This window comes from Daucus carota, chromosome 1, assembly GCF_001625215.2.
Source record: "Daucus carota subsp. sativus chromosome 1, DH1 v3.0, whole genome shotgun sequence".
Lineage (NCBI taxonomy): Eukaryota > Viridiplantae > Streptophyta > Magnoliopsida > Apiales > Apiaceae > Daucus > Daucus carota.
Genome location: NC_030381.2, coordinates 17,247,781 through 17,270,346, shown reverse-complemented (window position 1 = coordinate 17,270,346; position 22,566 = coordinate 17,247,781). Strand labels below are relative to the sequence as shown.

The window sequence follows — 22,566 nt, the reverse complement described above, 5'->3', positions numbered from 1 at the left end:
ATATATATAGAGTGAGGTTCCAGAGAAAACCAAGTTATCAAGAAAACCGAGGAACCCACTTAGATACCGTTCATTTTTTTTGGTATATATAATTGTTTCCCAAATTAAAATCAATCAAATATATATCCTAATCCAAAATACACAGGGGCAAAATGGTAACGAATCTGTTTTTAATCAATTAAAGATTTTCTATTTTTGGCATTTGCAAGAATCCAATCATAAATCATAAAACACTCTCAAATTATTACATATACATAGTGTCCTGCAGATTATATGCAATTGTAAGAAAAGAAAAAGCTACTGGGTCGTGTAAGAACAGCGAGTCACCAATCGAAGGTTTGTAACCCTTATCATTCTCATTGAGCTTAAAACTTTTTCATCCAATATATCTGTTATGACTTTTGTATAATCTCCGCAACCACATATTTCTTTTTCAGTGATATGATGGCTGAGAAGAATCTCGATGAGAATACCGGCCGTTTGTTGGTTCGAGCAAAACCTATGTTCTTGAAGAGAGTCGTGGACAATCTTTTGGATGTACAAAGGCAATGGGTTGTGGAGACTGGTTTTGAAAAGGTTCTAGTTTTCAACATCAATGAATACCCTCAACCTTTGACTTTTTTGATTGTGAAGTCTTACAAATCAATCGATTCAAGAATTTCAATTGGTGAGAATATTATAAACTTTTCGGAAAATGATGTCCAGATTATACTTGGCTTGCCGAAGGGGGGAGTTAATGTTTGAGGATCTTACAACAGTGAATATACAAATGTTTGGAGATCACAGTTCAAGGAGTACAAGGGTCCTCATAAGATTACTGCAAATAGTTTATGTGATGTTATTTAATCATCGAAATTGGTTGACTTGAGATTTAAATTGAACTTTCTTATTGTCCTCACTAATATTCTAATAGAGGGGTCCAGAACACCTTATGTGTGTTTGAAGATTCTGTCGTATTCCGGGAATTTGAATCAGTGCTTTAAATATAACTGGTATGGTTATCTACTACAATGTGTAGATGAGAAGTTTGATCAATGGATTATAAGCCCGTCAGGACAATGCTTCACTGGATCTGTTCCTTTACTTGATGGATGTTGATCAGAATCTCCTGGAGATGGAAAGTTTCGAGGATTCTACATGATCTGCTTAGAATACTAGGTTCTTTACTAAGGTGGAAGTTGATCTTGAGTTAATTTTTGGGTGTTCTAGTTTGTATTCTAGTTATGTTTGCTTAGAATACTAGGTTCTTGTGAAAGTTGTTTTAGTTTCTGGGTGTTCTAGTTATGTTTATTCAGAGAAAACTTTGAGCAGAATCTTTTATTCAGAGAAAACTAGATAATAAAACTTTTAGCGGAATCTAAATTTATTTAACAAATAAAATTGATAATAAAAATATTAAAAAAAATGAATTTAATCATAAAACTAAAAAAATACTAAATTTATATTAAGTTATAGGTGAAACACTTAGCAGAATCTTAAAATTATTATTGTGACCCTTAGTGAAATATCAATATTACATTATATTGGCCTTCTATTAAATTATATTATTTTAAAAAGTGTTAATAAGACTTTAAGAGTTGTATTCATAACTAACTATATGTCTTGTCGAAAAAATAAATTAATCTTTCACTAATTTGGAATATCAAAAAATTATAATACATCTTGTTTATTAAGTAGTAAAAAATAAATTAAAACATTAAACAGAAAGCATTTAGTATCATAAATGCTTAATATTAAATTTAGTGATTCGATATTAAAACACTTAATCGAATCTTACTTTTAAGTAAATGATATATTCAATTTTAATATTTTTTAAAGTATCTTATAATTAATAACACCATACAATATTCTTTTAGAATATATATACGAGATTCTCTAAGATATTTTATTATTTTTAATAACAAAATTTGTGCCATGCAAAATTCTTTTAAAATTTGAGATTTTTCTTGTATAAATCAATATAAAAGAATCCCAATACAAAATTATAATAATATCTCAAGGAACACTTTAAGAAACCTCCTCCGTCCAAAAATCATAAATAAAAATAAATGCTAAAATATTTAATTTAGTACTTTGACATTAAAACACTTAATCGAAACTTAAAAATCTAATCATTAACAGGACCGTACAAGATTTTTTTCGAATATATGTACGAGATTCTCTAAGATATTTTATTATTTTTAATAGTAAATATTTGTGTCATGCAATATTCTTTTAAAATATTTTGTTTTAGAAGATTTGTTTTACCAAGATTCTCTTAAGTACTTTAATATAAATTTAAATAATAAAATATTTGTTTTACAGAGATTCTCCTAAATACTTTAATATAAATATAATAAAATATTTGTTTTACCAAGATTTTCCTAAGTGATAGTAAATATTTGTTTTACCAAGATTCTCCTAAATAATAAAATATTTGTTTTACCAAGATTCTCCTAAGTACTTTAGTATAAATTTAATAAAATATTCGTTTTACCAAGATTCTCCTAAGTGATATTAAATATTTGTTATATCAAGATTCTCCTAAGTACTTTAGTATTAAGATTCTATTAACCATTTTACTAATGATGTTAAAATATTAAGATTGTATTAACCATTTTTCTAATGATGTTAAAATGTCAAAATCTTATTTTTATTATTCAATAGTAAATAATTGATTAAAACATTAAATAGAAAGCATTTAGTATCATAAATGCTTAATATTTAATTTAGTACTTTGATATTAAAACACTTAATCGAATCTTAAAAATCTAATCATTAACAGGACCGTACAAGATTTTTTTTAGAATATATGTACGAGATTCTCTAAGATATTTTATTATTTTTAATAGTAAATATTTGTGTCATGCAAGATTCTTTTAAAATATTTGTTTTAAAAGATTTGTTTTACCAGGATTCTCTTAAGTACTTTAGTATAAATTTAAATAATAAAATATTTGTTTTACCAAGATTTTCCTAAGTGATAGTAAATATTTGTTTTACCAAGATTCTCCTAAGTGATATTAAATATTTGTTATATCAAGATTCTCCTAAGTACTTTAGTATTAAGATTTTATTAAACATTTTACTAATGATGTTAAAATATTAAGATTCTATTAACCATTTTTCTAATGATGTTAAAATGTCAAAATCTTATTTTTTTTTTATTCAGTTGTAAATAATTGATCAAAACATTAAATAGAAAGCATTTAGTATCATAAATGCATAATATTTAATTTAGTACTTTAATATTAAAACACTTAATCGAATCTTAAAAATCTAATCATTAACTAGACCGTACAAGATTTTTTTGGAATATATGTACGAGATTCTCGAAGATATTTTATTATTTTTAATCGTAAATATTTGTGTCATGCAAGATTCTTTTAAAATATTTGTTTTACCAAGATTCTCCTAAGTACTTTAGTATAAATTTAAATAATAAAATATTTGTTTTACCAAGATTCTCCTAAATACTTTAATATAAATATAATAATATATTTGTTTTACCAAGATTCTCCTAAGTGATAGTAAATATTTGTTTTACCAAGATTCTCCTAAATAATAAAATATTTGTTTTACCAAGATTCTCCTAAGTACTTTAGTATAAATTTAATAAAATATTTGTATTACCAAGATTCTCCTAAGTTATATTAAATATTTTTTATATCAAGATTCTCCTAAGTACTTTAGTATAAATTTAAATATATTTATATTATAATTTAAATATGGATAAATAATTTTTATTCATTATTAACTAGTATTGTATAAAATTTAAGTTCTAATTAGCATTATTTATTTGGCCAGAATCTTTGTTTCTAATAAATTATTTTACGCTATATATATATGAGATTCTCTAAGATATTAAGCAGATTCTTTTCAGCACCATAATTATTAAGCACAATACAAAATTTTACTATTCTCAAAATTCTTTTAAAATTCTCCTATTCCTTTTGCTATTCTACTAAATAAAAGGTCGAGAATACTAACCTTGATTGAGATCAATATCTTCGTCTGCCATGGCTGAAGAAGATGTTAAGCTTGTAACTGAATTTAATATATAGAATGTGGAACGCACTGTTCATATTATTTCTATGTCTGATTGAAGATAGAAATATTTAACAAAAATAAAAATCTCTCTAAATATGGAATATATCTTTGATTGAATTTATGTAAATCTGTATGCCTAAACTGACCCTTACTAACTAGATTTAATTGCTTTTTTCAAAAATTACTGATTAGATCTTGATTATAAAATCAACGGTGATTAGATGGGTTTCTCGATTTTATTGATAAGCTGGGCTTTCTTAGGATCTTACTACTATATATATATATATATATATGAGTAAGGTTCGAGGGAGAACCTCGATATCAAGAGAACCGAGGGATCTTCTTAGAGCCGTTGATTTTTTGGATGATATTTATACATTGCCTTTTATTAATTCAATCAGAATATCTTGAAAAGTCTACTGATCGAGGGCATTTTGGAACACAAGAAAATTGTTATTATTTCCAAATTTTTTAAATATGGAATCTTGCATCCTTTTATCTCTCAATCAAATAATACAATTCATAGATTATTATAGAATATGGAATCCAAATCTTGTATATTTAACATATATTTTATTTTTGGTATATCTCGCACCTCAATCTATCCATAAAAACGTAAATTAATACACATATGATTTTTCTTTATATGAGAATAGTTTTTTTTTTGAAACATATGAGAATAGTTGTATTCTAGAGTAGATCTTTAAGATTTTTAAATTATTTTAAATTAAATTTCACATTATTTAAAAATATATACAAGACATGCGTATAATATATATGATCGACTAACGAAACACTTAATAAAAATTTCAGTAGAATCTTAAAGTATTTATTAAAAATTTAATCATATAATTAAAAAAATTATATTAATAAAAATTAGTAAAAAATCTGTAATACACATAAATTATATTAAAAATCTTTCATTATATAGAAATTTTAATGCATCAATTCGTAGAATCTTCATTATCATACCACTAAATCATTTTAGAATAGTAGAATCTTCATTATCATTTACATTTCAGAAATATATTTAGAAATTAAAATCTAAGAAATATATTTTATATTAGAATATTAGAATTATTACTGAAACACTTAATAGAATCTTAATACTATCAATGTGACACTTAGTAGTGTATCAATAAAAATTTACTAGAATCTTAATTTACAAGAATCTAATACACAATACAAAAAATATCATAAATTTTGATTATCAATATAGAAAGTTTAATACATCAATAAGTAGAATCTTCATTAATGTATCACTAAATGATTTTAAATTAAATTAAATTTTATTTGAAAAGATCACGTAACAAAAGTATATAATATATATAACCGAATAACGAAACGCCTAATAAAAGTTTTAGTAGAATCTTAATGTACTTATTAAAATACACTTAATCACATAATTTGAAAAATTATAGTAATTCCTATATTGTTAATTGAACCCTTATTATAATTTTAATATTATTATTAAAAATATTTAATTCACAAGAATAATATACTAAAGCTCTTACTTAGGTGTTCGAATGTGTTTCATCAGATAAATAAAATATATAAATAAAATACGATCCATGTGTTTAAATGTGTTTTACTAATATTAATTAATTCTTCTCTAATAAACATATTTTATTAAAATTTCCTTAAGTCTTTTATTATTATAAATTAAATATTTTTTTTATTATCATTGTATCTCAAATTCAATACATCATTTAGGAGAATCTTAACTAAGGTTTTACTAAATCAATTTTATGAAATTCAATTATATTTTATTTAAACAGAACATAAGTTTATAAGTTTTATGAAATTCAATTATAGTTTATTTAAACAGAACCCTTATATATATGAACGACTTATGAAGAATCAATGAATTCTGCTTTTCAAAAAAAAAAAAACGACTTATGAAGAACTTTATAATTTTTTTTAATAAAATCTTAATGTAAGTAGGGAATCATATAAATAAAAATTAATATAAAAGAAATATATTTAATATTAAAATAATAGAATACTAATACTATTTGTGAAAAACTCAATAGAATCTTAATAGAAATTAAAATGGAATAAATATATCTAATATTATAATGGTAGAGATCTTATATTATTAGTATATCAATTAATTTTTAAATATACTTAATATAATTTAGTAGTATATCAATTAATTTTTAAATAGAATCTTAATTTATTTGTTAAATAAACATAAACACATTAAAAAACTTATAATAAATTTTATATTGTTAGTAAAATCCTTATAACAATTTTAATAAATTATTAAAAATCTCTAATACATTATAAAAATATATTAAAAATCTTGGTCGTCATTCAATACAAAGTTTAATACATGAATCTCAATAGAACTTTTAATAGAATCTTAATGTGTCTTTTATGCTTCAAAGTGTTTAATTGTGTTTCATTAATATAAATTAATTATTTTATTACAAAGAATTTTATTTTTTTAAAATTCACTTATATTTTGGTTTATATATCTAAAAAAAATAAAATAATTTTGGTTTATACAGATGATCGACTAACGAAACACTTGATAATTTTTTATTATAAAATATTGATACAATAAGGAATCATATTATAGAAATTAATATAAGATAAATATATTATTAATATTAAATTCGTAGAAAGTTGATGTTAATATTAATAGAATCTTAATATTTTTTAATAATTTTTCGCTACACAGAGAATTTATATTAAATAATTATATTAAGATTCAATTGAAAGTTCTGTTAGATGTTTCAGATAGATTTTACAACACCGAGCTACACATGTGACAATTATTTACTCCGTCTTGCTCAACTAATTTATTTCACTCCTATCATATCCTTTGCGATTTGAAATAATCATTTCTCAGTTTAGATGTCACCAAAATTTATAAATCAATTCAGTCATATGTTCTTGAAATCCATCTTGACACAGTGGTCTCAAGTAGAACATCGGTGTTTTGTCCAAAATTCTTTTCATTCCTCACCGGCAAGAAAAAGAAGGCCAGAGGAGATGTTGGTTAGCAAACGAGCCATAAAGAGCATGAACAAGACTCTTCCAAGCAACTATGCTTATCATTCATATCACCACCACTTTCTTTTCTCCTTTAAATTTAACAAAAGACACCTTTAACTGAAAACCAGTTACATTTGTATATATCTTGATCTAGAATCTCCAGAATAACATAAAATTTTAAACTGAGATATGGTGTTCTAATCCTTTGTATTAGAACATTGGTGAAAACAACCAGAATATATGTGTTCTAATCCAAGATTCTTTTTATTTTCTTCCTCAAGCAGAGGACCTCGCCGGCAAGCAAGAAAAGACTATAGGAGATTGTGATTAGCAAACCAGCAAAAAACATGAACAACACTCTTCCACAGACTATACTTATCATCCACACCACCACCCACCACTTTCTTCCCTGATCGGTCGTTTTTTCCATCTGATTTTCTGATATCGAAACCACAAACTCTTCAATATTCTTTATAGAACTCATACACAGAATCCAAATCGTTGAAACTCTGATTTAGAAATCGTTTCTTCGAAGGATAACACCGTGAAATAAAATCAGCTATTATTTTTAATTGATCGTCCGGAGCTTCATCGTTGTCCGCCAGTACTATATTAAACACAACCAAAAAAGAAAAGATAGAATAGTAGTTCAGAATACATATGTTCTTGGTATGAAGGATACAACAAAATCATAAAAAACTTGATGCAAATTACCTTGACGTGATCATCAAAAGCGTTGTCCACATCTTCACTCTACATCGTGTATAAAGTCTGATGTGAAAAATAAGATGAAGGAGTGGTGATTTTACATTGATTTAGTTTGCTTACTGTAATACACAACTGCAGAATTTTAAAACAATCAAAGACAGCAAGAAATCTCATTAAAAAAGATAATAAATAATCATTAATTTCTTTTATTTTTGATAGTACAGAAATACCCCCAACCCCATTAGATTTGATTGATTTTGTAAAGATATTATTTCAGAATACAATTATATTAAGATTCTTAATCAACGGCAGATGTTGGAGTTCTCTCGGTTCTCTTGATAGTATGAGTTCTCTTAGGATCTTACTCCTATATATATATATAGAGTAAGGTTCGAGGGAGAACCTCGATATCAAGAGAACCGAGGGATCTTCTTAGAGCCGTTGATTTTTTGGATGATATTTATACATTGCCTTTTATTAATTCAATCAGAATATCTTGAAAAGTCTACTGATCGAGGGCATTTTGGAACACAAGAAAATTGTTATTATTTCCAAATTTTTTAAATATGGAATCTTGCATCCTTTTATCTCTCAATCAAATAATACAATTCATAGATTATTATAGAATCTGGAATCCAAATCTTGTATATTTAACATATATTTTATTTTTGGTATATCTCGCACCTCAATCTATCCATAAAAACGTAAATTAATACACATATGATTTTTCTTTATATGAGAATAGTTTTTTTTTTGAAACATATGAGAATAGTTGTATTCTAGAGTAGATCTTTAAGATTTTTAAATTATTTTAAATTAAATTTCACATTATTTAAAAATATATACAAGACATGCGTATAATATATATGATCGACTAACGAAACACTTAATAAAAATTTCAGTAGAATCTTAAAGTATTTATTAAAAATTTAATCATATAATTAAAAAAATTATATTAATAAAAATTAGTAAAAAATCTGTAATACACATAAATTATATTAAAAATCTTTCATTATATAGAAATTTTAATGCATCAATTCGTAGAATCTTCATTATCATACCACTAAATCATTTTAGAATAGTAGAATCTTCATTATCATTTACATTTCAGAAATATATTTAGAAATTAAAATCTAAGAAATATATTTTATATTAGAATATTAGAATTATTACTGAAACACTTAATAGAATCTTAATACTATCAATGTGACACTTAGTAGTATATCAATAAAAATTTACTAGAATCTTAATTTACAAGAATCTAATACACAATACAAAAAATATCATAAATTTTGATTATCAATATAGAAAGTTTAATACATCAATAAGTAGAATCTTCATTAATGTATCACTAAATGATTTTAAATTAAATTAAATTTTATTTGAAAAGATCACGTAACAAAAGTATATAATATATATAACCGAATAACGAAACGCCTAATAAAAGTTTTAGTAGAATCTTAATGTACTTATTAAAATACACTTAATCACATAATTTGAAAAATTATAGTAATTCCTATATTGTTAATTGAACCCTTATTATAATTTTAATATTATTATTAAAAATATTTAATTCACAAGAATAATATACTAAAGCTCTTACTTAGGTGTTCGAAGGTGTTCGAATGTAAGTAGGGAATATAGGAAATTAATTAATTACATATATTATTAATTATGTTAATCAAATCATGTCTATATATTGTCAAAAATGGAAAGTTGCTCAAAAGAATCTTTATTTTCAATGTCCAAGTTAGATTAAAATGGCTGATCTACGGTAGATATGTTAGTTCTCTCGGTTCTCTCGATAAAAAAGTTCTCTTAAAAGTTCTTCACATCCTAAGAGAACTTTTTTATCGAGAGAACCGAGAGAACTAACATATCTACCGTAGATCAGCCATTTTAATCTAATGGATACTATAATTAGGAGATTTAATATTAATATATTAACAATTCAGTATAAGGGCATACTTGGACATTGAAAATAAAGATTCTTTTGAGCAACTTTCCATTTTTGACAATATATAGACATGATTTGATTAACATAATTAATAATATATGTAATTAATTAATTTCCTAATCTATATTTTCCATATCTTTTTTTGTTTTTTGAAGAAATATTTTCCATATCTTAATCAATCAATCAAGCATTTAGTGTATATTAAATTTGAATTTCAAATTTCAAATTTTAAAAGATTTTATTAAAAAAATGTTTTATTTAATTTTTATACTGGATCAACGTGTAAAATACTTTGAAGAATCATAACTTATGTACCTAGTTTCGTGTTTATAAATGAATTTAGTTGATCAAATTTGATCAGATACTAAAACACTTATATGAATCCAAAAAAAAATACTTAATTAAGTTTTAATAATTGTACATCACATGTATTTGAACCTGGACATTAATAAAATAGTGAACTAAATTTTATTTGTCATATTTTATATTCTACACGAAAACACTAATTTAAACAAATTTATAAATCTTAATTATGGTAGTTAATTTGATATATGGAATTGAAGTTGAATTATAATAGCATATCATTACAAAGAACACTTACTTGAATGTTGAATAATATAATAAATCATATTAAAATACTTACGAGAATATGATAAATTGGAATGATTCTTGGAATTTTTATTATTACAAAATTATATTTTATTTAAAAAATATGTTCATAAAAATACATTGATGATTTCTCAATTAAGTAATTAATTCTATTTTTTTTCCCAATTTTGACTTGATTTATTTGTTTTGGTAGAATCTAATGACAAGCACATACTAAAATCTAAAAATATAATTAAAAAGTAAATTTTTTTTATTTAAAGTATTTATTTTAAAAAAATTTAAAAGAAATACTTATTTGATGTTCTCTGATTAGACGAACACCTAACATACAACACGAATACGTAGCAGAATCGTGTAATAATACTTAACAAAATATACGCTGAAATTAGTTAGTAGATTAAGAACTATTACATAATAGGAACACGTAGTAAAATTAGTTAGTAGAATTCTTAATTTAATCAAAACATGCTTAAATTTATTAAACACTCACTTAATAAAAAATATTATTAAGATCTAATATAATAAAAAAAAATTCTCAAGCTCTTATTTACATATTTTGTGTATATTTGGCAAAAAACACATAGTAGAATCTACAACTCCGACTATAATTGAATATTAATTTTTCAATAATAACTTAATTTATAATATTTAAATATTATATTACTTATTAGATTTAACAAATCACCTAATAGAATCTAAAAATTCTTTAGAGTATTCTATATAATGATTTTGTAATACATAAGACATTTTGAATATTTGACAAAATATACAGTCGAACATATAACAGAATCTCAGTATTCTTTAACTTGTAGTATATATTAATTTAATGTTGGATTCTGTTCCTTTAATTATATTTATAAACATTCAGGATTGATGCATATACTTGTAAATTTATGTATTTTAGTTTAAATTATTAATTATAGATTTTGTTTAAAGTAGAGATTTTAATTAAAGTTAATTATTGTTTCTTCATAATATTCAGATTCTTTGTAATATTCTAATAAAATATATATGTTATTTATTTTGAGAGTGAGGTAAGCTTTTTTTAAATAGGAAGATATTGATTTGATTTGCATTAAATTTTTATTGATTGTCATTAATAACTTGATAGTTGTTACCATTTTAACATCAATATACCCCTCAGCAATGATACATAACTTTGAAATTATTACAGATTTACCATTACTTGAATATAATATCATTAATTAATAATCTGGCGTGGATTAACGGTCTAGATGGGGATCCTCCGGTTCTCTTGATAAAATGGTTCTCCCTCAAACCTTACTCATATATATATATATATATATATATATATATGAAATATTATATATTAAATATACATGAATAATATTATGATTGATCTTATTTATTCATTTCTTATTATTTATCAATTATTTTAAGTTATTAGTTTGATTCAGATTTGCAGAATTTCAAATATTTAATAATCATTTAATTGAAATACTCATATATTGGAATTTTGAAATATGTTATTATTGCAACATGGAGTATGAAAAAATTATCACAGATATCGTAACCATGAGTTATTTATTCATCAAAAACAGTGTTACGGGAATCGGATCTAATTGGTTGAATTACCTATCTTGGATTAATTAAAAAACGGGGATTAATCAGAGGGATTATCCAGAGTAAAAATTGGATGTAGTTTAATATTGAAATATTATTTAAGATTTAGTTATTATTATATTAGTTATTTATTATCAAATATATATTTACTTTATCACAAGTTCTTTAATTGTTCATGATTAAAATAATATGGTATCTTAATTTCAATAAATTATCATATATGCTTCGATTAAGAAAAATTTATAAAATTCAATCAAATTTTATAGATTGAATCAACCGATCACAATGTTGGAGATTAATCGGTTAAATTAGTGATTTTTAAAACCCTAACCAAAAGTGAATTATAACTTAGATAATATTTTTAAACTGGTTCTATAATTTTGACACGTGTTTCAACACATAATATATATAACTAATAATATATTATGATACAATTTGTTTTTCTAATTTATACGATAAAAATTTAGATTAATACCAAACCACACCAAACATACTCACTATATCCCGCTTACAGAGTCTGAGGAGGTACGCAGCCATGCTACTGCCTTTAAAGGAGAGAGGTTGTTTCCGTGAAAACCCCGGACTTAGTGCATAATAAATAAATAAAACAGTGTGTTCTATAATAAGAATATAATATCTTAGTTCATGGTGTTCTTCACATCGGACTTACTCAAACAGTTTTGATTGGCGCGAATGAATTTTTTAATGACTGAGTTGAACTCTTCCCTTAAAATTTGGATTAATGTCGATAGAAAAAGTTTTCGACAAATGGAAAAACCCAAATTTTCCAGAGGTTATCCTGGTGTAGTGTAGAACTTGATCCTACCACTGAGTGAGTACCACTGAGGTAGCAGAACAGTGAAATATTAAATTACACTCTTGCCCTTACGTGGTCACAAACTAACAAATCATAATAGGTGGAGGTGGAAATTCAAAGCCGCGTTTGTGTAGCATCTGAGATGATGAAAATTGACTAAATGAGGATGAGGTTGCTTTGTTGGTACGGTAATGATAAGTTTCGTAAGACAGTGGGCCGTTTGTACAATAATTATAAAAGCGATTCTTTTGTTAAAGTAAATAAGTGGATTAGAAGTGACAAAATAAGTTAATAAAGTGTTTGAACAAAAAGTAGAAACTCTTAACATTCTCAATTTTTTTTTTTTTTTGAAAAAAAGGAGATAATTCAATAAATAATGGCCATACGACATCTACAAGAATGATCGAACAAACATAGAAAAAATTAACATGCCTGTCTTCATACCCAAGATGAGACAAATAAGCGATGTTGAAATTGACGATGGTACATGTATAGATCCTTGCTCTGTGTTCACCATCTTTTCCAAAAACTCCGTTTGAGCTATCGACCACAAATGCAATTCCCGAAAGGCTTTATCTATGAATCCAAACCACTCTCACAAAAGAAGGAGAGACAAATCACACACTCTCACCAGGGAGAGAAATCAAACTATAATCAAAACAAAAAACAATTAGATCTGCACCACGACCCGTAGGAGATCCACTCACAAATCCAAAAAGGCCTCTGGAAACGAACAAGAACGAAAATCGAAAGTTTCGGTGATATAGATCTAAGAAAACTTCCCCCGAAGATGGAGATTTATTAAGAAACTTAATGAAAAAGCAATAACAATCAAAAACTAGCAATCACACGAAAAGATTTGGGGCTTTCCACCGGAAACCGATGGAAGCCCCGTCGGAGATGAAAAGAGGAGGCGGCTAGAGAGAAGAGAGAAAAAGAAAACTAGAACATTCTCAACTTTTTAAAAGTGTATCTATTTATTTATACAAACGAATCAAGAAAATCAGTAACCCAGAAGCCACTTCTGCTAAACAATATGATTTCCATACATAGACAAGCATTCAGGTGACAATAATTTACTTGAGAGATAGTTTTTAAAAAGTCTAAAATAATTATTAAAATTATTTTATTTTTTAATAATAAATTATTTTATGATATGATGATAATGTTTTCACTATTTTCACGTCAAAATTTCATTTCCATATATCTTAATTCAGAGATATTCTTTTTTTAGAGTAAGTACATTATTGCAATAATATTGCTAAATGCAATGAATATATTCCATGTAAAAAAAAAGTTTTGATATGGATAAAGTTCTAATATTCTAAAAGAATTCGGTATTTATATTCTAAGAGCATTCCAATCGGTGTTGGTTATAATTATTGGGTAAGTTGGACCGATGGAACATTATAAAAATTTTACTGAATTTGTAAGATTTTTTATTTCAATGATATTGGTTATAATTCAACAATAGTAGTTAATAATATTTTATAATGTTATAAATAGAATACGTTCTTTCAATATGACAATAGATGATGCGTGATTCTTTTTAGAGATTTCTTAGTATAGGTTTGACAAATATAATTATCCACAAGTGTTTGATTATAATTCTTGATATTATTATATTATTTTAATATATCCAAAAAATTCTTAAATATCCAATTAATTCCTAAAAATATTTATACTGATAAATAAAAAAAATATCTTAGCCTTTGAAAAAAGGTAAAATAGTTAAATTAATAATATTGTTACTATCTTACCTTTATTGTTGGACTTAATATATAATATAGGCATCTTTTTAATCTTTACTTATATATGTTTTTTATTATATTCTATTATATTTGAGAGTAGTATTTCTGTCATTTTAATTTCATAATATGATTGTACTAATTAAATATAAATTCTATTTAGCTAAATTTAAATTGAATAAACCTTTTATTATGAACCAGCAATAAACTCTTAATAATGAATAATAAGAAAAAAAAATTGAAAACATTCCTAGTGATAATTATACCAATTTCTAGTTTATTACTTTTCTTATCCTAAAATAAAAATTTCTTAAAAATTAGGACCACTAACAACAAGTTATTTTATGAACTCCACTAGGTAAAAAAATCCAGGTACAAGTCTACTTGATTTGAGTTCAACTCGTTGAGGATCAGTTGAGGGTCAAACTCGTCAAACTCGATTGGAACAAATTTTTTATGATGTTATATTGAAATTTGATTAAATTAATTCCATTTATGTTATAGATTAGGTTTTACAATGTTTTTTAATATTGTGTATAAATAATAGAAATAATATGTAATTTTATTCTTTATAAATATGTGGGAAATTATCCCATATATCATTTGTTAAGTTTTTTATTAAAAAAATTACTACTTCATTAAACTAATTGCATATTTACGCTCTTGGTAGGAAAAAAATAAATTAAACTCCGTTTACTCTCTCTTTTCCCTTCCTCTCTATGTATCCCTTTTTCTCTCTCTCTACTCTATTTCCATCTCATTGCTCTCGTTTCTCTCGCTCATTGCTCTCTTCTTCGTTCTGTCTCGTGTTCTCTCCTGCCCCCTTTTCTTTTCTCTGATTTTCAATCTCTCCTCCTCTTACTCTCTTTATCTTTTTAAAAACAAATATAAATTTACACAATCAAAACAAGAAAAACTGAGATAACATCATAAGAGACAAATGTTGCTGACTTGAATAAAACGAAGGAGTTCGTCGATAATGGGGATCGGAGCTTCATCACCGGCGAAGAGCGGCCGCGATTGTATCGCTAGCCGGCGGACAGGATGAAGCATGGCGACAACAAGAATGACGAGAAGAGAATGTTGATGTTGAGCCATTTCATGTTGTAGTAGAGATTCTTTAAATTTGATTTTTAGATTTGCTTTTGGTTGGTTGCTTTTGAGTTGATTTCTAGTTTGTTATTTTATTTACTTTTTAGGTTTCAATGTTGATATTAGTATAGACCCGGAGGGGTTTTCATTTTTTTCATTTGCAACCAGTTGTAACTTATTATACAACTAAATGTAATTTTCAAAAAAAATTTCAAAATTGCATTTTTGGTTGCGTATATATTTGCTGGCAGTTGCAGATATGATTGTATATGCAACCACCATATTTGTGTAAATATTTTTTGGAACACAATATTTTTGCAATTTGTTTTAAAAAGTGACAGTATTTTTGCAGAAATTCCTTTAAACTTGGGTATTTATAAATAAAGCCCTAAATATTTTGATAATGTGAGGCTATGTTTATGATGATAGTATTATTTTCTTTTTATCAATTTTAAATCATGTTTTCTCATCTATCTTATATGTTTATTTGTTGGAAAAAGATTTGGTTTATCTTGTATCCGTTGTACGATGAATTATTATTTATATTGAATTAAAAAATGATTTTTTTAAAAAATGAATTAATAAATGTTACAACTAAGAAGTGTTATATGATCATTTTCTTGTATCGATTATCATTCTAGTATAAATTAGTATTAATTTGTATGTGATTTGTAAAACCAAAAATTATAGGAAATTTACTAAATATATTATATTTCTTTATTTTCTTTTACAATTTTACTATTTTTTAAAATTATTTGTATGTGATTTTTGTTGAATAAAAATACGTGAGAATCGCTCGTGAGTAATATATGCGTGTGAGATTATGTTTTTTTCTTGGGAAAAGACTATTGTTAAACTAAAATTATATATACTATGTATAAATTAGTTGTGAAAGACTCAATTATGTACGAACTCAGTTTCAATTCATACTCGAATTATTTTATTCGCTGCGAATTAGGAATGACAACGGGTCGGATTGATACGGATATCTAAGATATCCAAATCCAAATTATTTTTAAATTTCCAAATCCAATCGGGTTTCAATATCAAATCCCAATTCAAATCCACGGGTTTCGGATCGAGTTCGGGTTTATCCAAACCCGCATCCCAAAATATAGGGTTTGGGCCCCAAATAACCAAATTTAGGGTGAAAATGCCCTAAATAACAAAATACCTTAAAAATGGCCCTCACTAACCAATAGAGACGCGTCTCGTGTAGCGTTTTTGTTAAAAAAACAAAAACGTTACATCGTGTAGCGTTTTATACTTTTTTAAACCTGACAAACGCTGCTGCAAGTACCGTTTAAGTTTTAAATTTTTTATTTAAAACACAAAACGCTATTTACATTAGCGTTTTGAGTAAAGCTTGCGTGGCCAAGGAGGGGGTTGGGGGCTTAATGAGTTAACAGGCACAAAACGTTACTTCAACTAACGTTTAGGCCAGTTTACCTTCTTTTAATTTTCCTATTTTTATTTCTAATTTTTTTTAATTTTATTGATCTATTTTATTTTGTGTTTAATTTATAATATCAAAAATGCTATACAAAAATACTTTTAGTTTTTAAGTATAAATTAATCATTCTAAAACCCGAACATAAACCCTAAATGTTAATGATTTTTAATTTACTTTTTAAAACTGGTTTCTCGGCCTTAGGGTCTTCGGCCCTACCGCCTTGCATTAATTAGGGTTTAGGCTCGAGGGAGTAGGGCCTCTCAATCCTAAACCCTAACCGTCGGCCAATTTATTATACAGTACGAACTAATCATTCTGCAACCCAAAACTAAACCCTAAATGTTAACGGTTGTAAATTTATTTATTCCGCCGGCGTCTCGGCTTCAGGGCCTTCGGTCCTTCAGCCTCGCTTAATTAGGGTTTAGGCTCGAGGGAGTAGGGCCTACCGGCCCTACACCCTCAATCCTAAACCCTAACCGTCGGCCAATTTAATATACAGAACGAATTAATCATTCTGCAACCCAAACCTAAACCCTAAATGTTAACGATTGTAAATTTATTTATTCCGCCGGCGTCTCGGCTTCAGGGCCTTCGGCCCTTCAGCCTCGCTTAATTAGGGTTTAGGCTCGAGGGAGTAGGGCCTACCGGCCCTACACCCTCAATCCTAAACCCTAACCGTCGGCCAATTTAATAAACAGTACGAATTAATCATTCTGCAACCCAAACTTAAACCCTAAATGTTAAACGTTAATTCAGTTAGCGTTTTTCTTTATTTGAAATATGGAAACGCTTATGCGTGTAGCGTTTTGGTTTATAAAAGAACGCTACTGCATTTGCGTCTGTACTTGGTACCGAGGGCCATTTTTACAGAAATGGTTATTCGGGGCATTAAGTCTGATATTTGGGTTAATCAGGGCCATCTTTCCAAAATATAAGTAGTATTGTAAAATTTAATTTTTGATTTTTCGCCCTTGAATTTTATTATATTTAAAACTAAACTACACTAATAATAAAGTATTACACATTAATTAAATCTCAAAATGTATTTAATAATTTCTATACACAAATCTTCACTATATACGGTATGAAATTTTAAAATAATTTTTGTTAAACAAAAAAGGCACCATCACCCCAAAATATACAAACATTCACACTTTATCTATATATATATATATATATATATATATATATATATATATGTATATAAGCAAAATTTAATATATTTAAAATTGAAAAAGGTAGATTAGTATACACAGAGATATAAATATATGTACACACGGAGAGAGTAATACATTTAGAAACTTGAAAGTGGAGACCCCCTTCATAATGCCTTTGTTGACACCCGTAGGGCTGTAATTCGAGTCGGGCGGCTCACGAGCTCGCCCGGCTCGAACTCGTTTAAGTGGGCTCGGCTCGGCTCGACTCGTTAAACGAGCCGAGTTCGGGTAAAGGTTTCCGCTCGTTTAATTAAACGAGCCGGCTCGACTCGACTCGTGAAATTAAACGAGCCGAGTTCGGGTAGAGGTTTGGGCTCGATTAAGTGTAAAATTATACGAGCTGGCTCTCTCGGCTCGTTAAAACCGGCTCGTTTAGCTAAACGAGCCGGCTCGACTCGACTCGTGAAATTAACCGAGTCGAGTTCGGGCAAAGATTTAGGCTCGATTAGTTAATCGAGCCGGCTCGGCTCGGCTCGATTAAAGTTGGCTCGAATTAGGCTCGGCTCGAAACTCGCTCGACTCGGCTCGAATTACAGCCCTAGACACCCGGGATAACTACTTCACTACTTCAGTTAGGTTATACTATTAAACTTGGAGCAAAAAACAAGGTTAGGCAGTTCACAAAAATTAAACTAATCTTTAGAACTTAAAAGTTTGTTCCTTGTTGTATAGTTACGGCATATAATTAATCCAAAAATATAAAAATATACAGAAGTTACAAATTCACCGATCATTTCCATGTTCTTATCTTCAATAATCTGGACATTAAATATAAGGAATAATATAAATCTGACATGGATGTTTGGTCTTAATACAATATTGTAATAATATATAATATAATAATATATTCTAGTAATGGGTAGCTGAATATCTTGCAAATTTATCTGATTAAGACTAAAAATACATATTTTTCTGCTTTACATGGTGTTTTCTTCTTGGACTTGTTGTTTTCTTAACTTGTACTCTTTTACCATCCTAACCTCACAAACCAATTCTTTAGTGTCAAGAATCTAGAAAGATTGTATCTTTTTAGTTTTTAATTGACTTTAGGTGCAAAATAGTCAAAACCTTAGCTTGTGTTCTTGATTTAAACCCAATTCTCTTTGTGTTAATCTTCTCATATATCTGCAGGTTTTGAGTTTTAAGATAAATCATATAGCTTCTGGGAGCTATCAGCTAATCTGATTCTGAAGGTATTCTTCACTTATGCTTATGATGTTTTTTGTTTGGTGATTCTTTTATGAAGATCTTTAGCTACATGGTTGAGTTTATGATTAAAAATTTGTGGATTTGTTTTGATTGTTGCTTAGCTGCTTATGTTAGGATAGGAATTGATATGGTGCTTTTATTAAGATGGATATTAATTGTTTTAAGCATCTGTAGTTGATTGACTTGGGAATTTATTTGTTTTAATTTGAGACATGAATTTCTTTATAGGGTGAGCTTTCTTGCAAGGTGTTTCTAATTGTTATATGATGGAAACCCAATTTCTCGAAACTTGGAATCTTTTGTTGTTGATTATTCATGTTTAATTTTCTGATGGAAACCTTGTGCCTTGAATTTTGAATTCTTTTGTTGTTGGCCATGCATGTCTGATAGGTTATTGATCTCTTTGGGTTGCGTTTTGTTTCAACTTCCTTGCGCGGCTTTAGCAAACGCATAATTAATTGATTAGTATGAAGGGCAGAGTGTATTTCATTGTTAAGTTATTTTTCTTAAATGACTGGTCTTAGCTCTTGAGACTGATACACACATTGATTATCAAATCCGGATACCCGTAGACCTTGAAATGAAATCTGTTTCTGATTGAAAGCACCGATATCTGACCTTTTGTGTTTAAGGTTCTGTTGTGTCAGATGACTTGTATTTTTCCTGCAACTGAATTAATCTACTGTTGTCTAGAACTAGAACTTGGATTTACACATATGAATATTGATTTTAGAACTTTTGCTCTTTAATTGATGCTGCCTCTTCGATATCATGACAGATCACCAGTACCTGAGAGAAGAAATATTTTCTTCAGCTGAGAGTACGTGCGAATAAGGTTTTTTCCCACTTCATGTTGTGTAATTCTATTATTCTTGTGATTATGTATACTTGAATTTTCTCTAATAAAAGGTAGCTTTTAACTTCTTTGTGAACTCAACTGTTATATTAATTTTTTGGTAAGGAGTTGTGTGTTGGCATTAAGCAGCAATGTACAGAGAAAGATATGGATATTATAAAAAAGGGACATGGGCAGACAATGTAGTGCAAAATTTTACTTTCCATTTGCATCTATTTTGTTGAAAAGAAAATAACTGCTGTGAAATGCACAACATTTTTTATCACTGATATTGACTCCGACTTAGGTGATGTACCGTCTTTCTTCTTCGTGATCACCTCTTTTTTTTTTCAGGGCGATGACCTAGTTAATGAGTTTGTGTCTAACTTGCAGATCTGTAGCAGTTTGTCAAACATGTCTTTAGTTGGTTCTTCCTCGTCATCATACGGAAACCGCAAGCATTACTCACTAACTGGAAGCAAAAAGAAATCTGGATTGTCCGCATCAATGGACAGTTCTAACAAGCCTAAGATCCTGTATGGGACTGGATCTGACAGCACCGAGAGTTATGATCCAAGTTACATCCTTGACTCACCGTCCAGTGAAGTTGTTCAGCTAGTGGCAGCCCAACAAATATCTGACTCCCCTGATGCGGCCAATATAAATTCTCATTCCTCTCTGTCCAAATATCAGTCAGACGACTTGGAAGGTCAATTTACAGAAGCAATGGATTTCGACGATAGTCGTATGAGATTAAAGCTTCAGGAACTGGAGAGAGAACTTCTTGATGAAAATGACGAAGATGATTCAATATTAGGTCCTAATGAGAGCATGGAAATCGAGAGTGGATGGGCAGACGCAGTTCCTAATGCACTAATCCATGACTCACCGAAGGAATCTTCATCCATAGATTCTAACATCAGTAGCATCAGCAGCAGCAAAGAAGTATCCCTGCTTCCAGATGATAATCCTAAGCAATTGCTTTTTTACTGTGCAGTCACAATTTCAAATGGAAATGTAGAGAATGCATCCACCATGATAGATGAGCTACGACAGAGAGTCTCAATTCAGGGTGAACCTTCTGAAAGAATTGCAGCGTACATGGTGGAGGCTCTTGCAGCTCGAATGGCGACCTCTGGAAAAGGTCTTTACAAAGCTCTTAAATGCAAAGAAGCCCCATCATTAGATCGTCTTTCGGCCATGCAAGTACTCTTTGAGGTATGCCCTTGTTTTAGGTTCGGATTCATGGCAGCAAATGGAGCAATCATAGAGGCTCTTGAAAATGAAAGAAAGGTACACATAGTAGATTTTGATATAAACCAAGGAAGTCAATACATCACTCTCTTGCAAACTCTCGCTAATTATCATGGAAAGCTGCCTCTTTTAAGATTAACCGGAGTTGACGACCCTGAATCTTTGCAACGTGCAACTGGAAGCCTTAAACTCATTGGGCAAAGGCTGGAGCAACTTGCTCAAGCACTTGAAGTGCCATTTGAGTTCCAAGCTGTGGTAGCAAATACAGAGGAGGTAACTCCTGCAATCCTCGACCATCATCCTGATGAAGCTCTTGTCGTGAACTTTGCTTTCCAGCTGCACCACATGCCCGATGAGAGCGTTTCAACTGTAAACCAACGAGATAAACTTCTGAGGATGGTCAAGAGCATGAACCCGAAACTTGTAACTGTTGTTGAGCAAGATGTAAACACCAATACCGCTCCGTTCTTACCAAGGTTTGCTGAAGCCTACAATTTCTATTATGCCATCTTTGATTCTTTAGATGCAACTCTTCCAAGAGATAGTCAGGACAGGATGAATGTCGAAAAACAATGTTTGGCACGTGACATAGTTAATGTCGTTGCATGTGAAGGGGAGGAAAGAATCGAGCGCTATGAAGTTGCAGGAAAATGGAGAGCAAGGATGATGATGGCTGGTTTCGAAGCTTGTCCTATTGGTCCAGATGTGAATGTCTCAATTCGAGAACTTATAAAGAGGTACAGTGATAGATTCAAGGTTAAGGAGGAGATAAATGCACTCCATTTCGGGTGGCAAGACAAAATATTGATTGTTGCTTCTGCGTGGAAGTAATGGGCTCATCTCAAGCTCTTGTAACTCAGTGTCTTGTTGATTTGAATCTTGTTTGCCTTCGTAAAGATATCAGGCCGCATGTTTACTCTTTCTATTTGAGAATGACTGTTTATAAATTGTGCTAATATTGCATATATTAGTTATTGTTGGAGGAATGTTGAATTTCTCTAAAATAATTCTTAGTTTTTATTTTTATCCATGTCAAATGCGACCATTTTTA

The 22,566-nt window shown here is 28.1% G+C and overlaps 1 protein-coding gene across 2 annotated transcripts; it reads left to right on the top strand.

Annotated features, from left to right (window-relative positions):
* Positions 1-19,112: 19,112 nt before the first annotated feature.
* LOC108204944 (scarecrow-like protein 1) lies at positions 19,113-22,535 on the top strand. Of its 2 annotated transcripts, none has more exons than XM_017374644.2 (3): positions 19,113-19,410; positions 20,205-20,261; positions 20,655-22,535. In XM_017374644.2, exon 3 carries the CDS (start codon positions 20,676-20,678, stop codon positions 22,344-22,346), a length of 1,671 nt encoding a protein of 556 aa, XP_017230133.1. In that variant the 5' UTR covers positions 19,113-19,410; positions 20,205-20,261; positions 20,655-20,675; the 3' UTR covers positions 22,347-22,535. The 2 variants fall into 2 exon arrangements, with proteins under 2 accessions (XP_017230133.1, XP_017230134.1); XM_017374645.2 differs by having other exon boundaries at positions 19,151-19,410; positions 20,205-20,246.
* Positions 22,536-22,566: the final 31 nt, after the last annotated feature.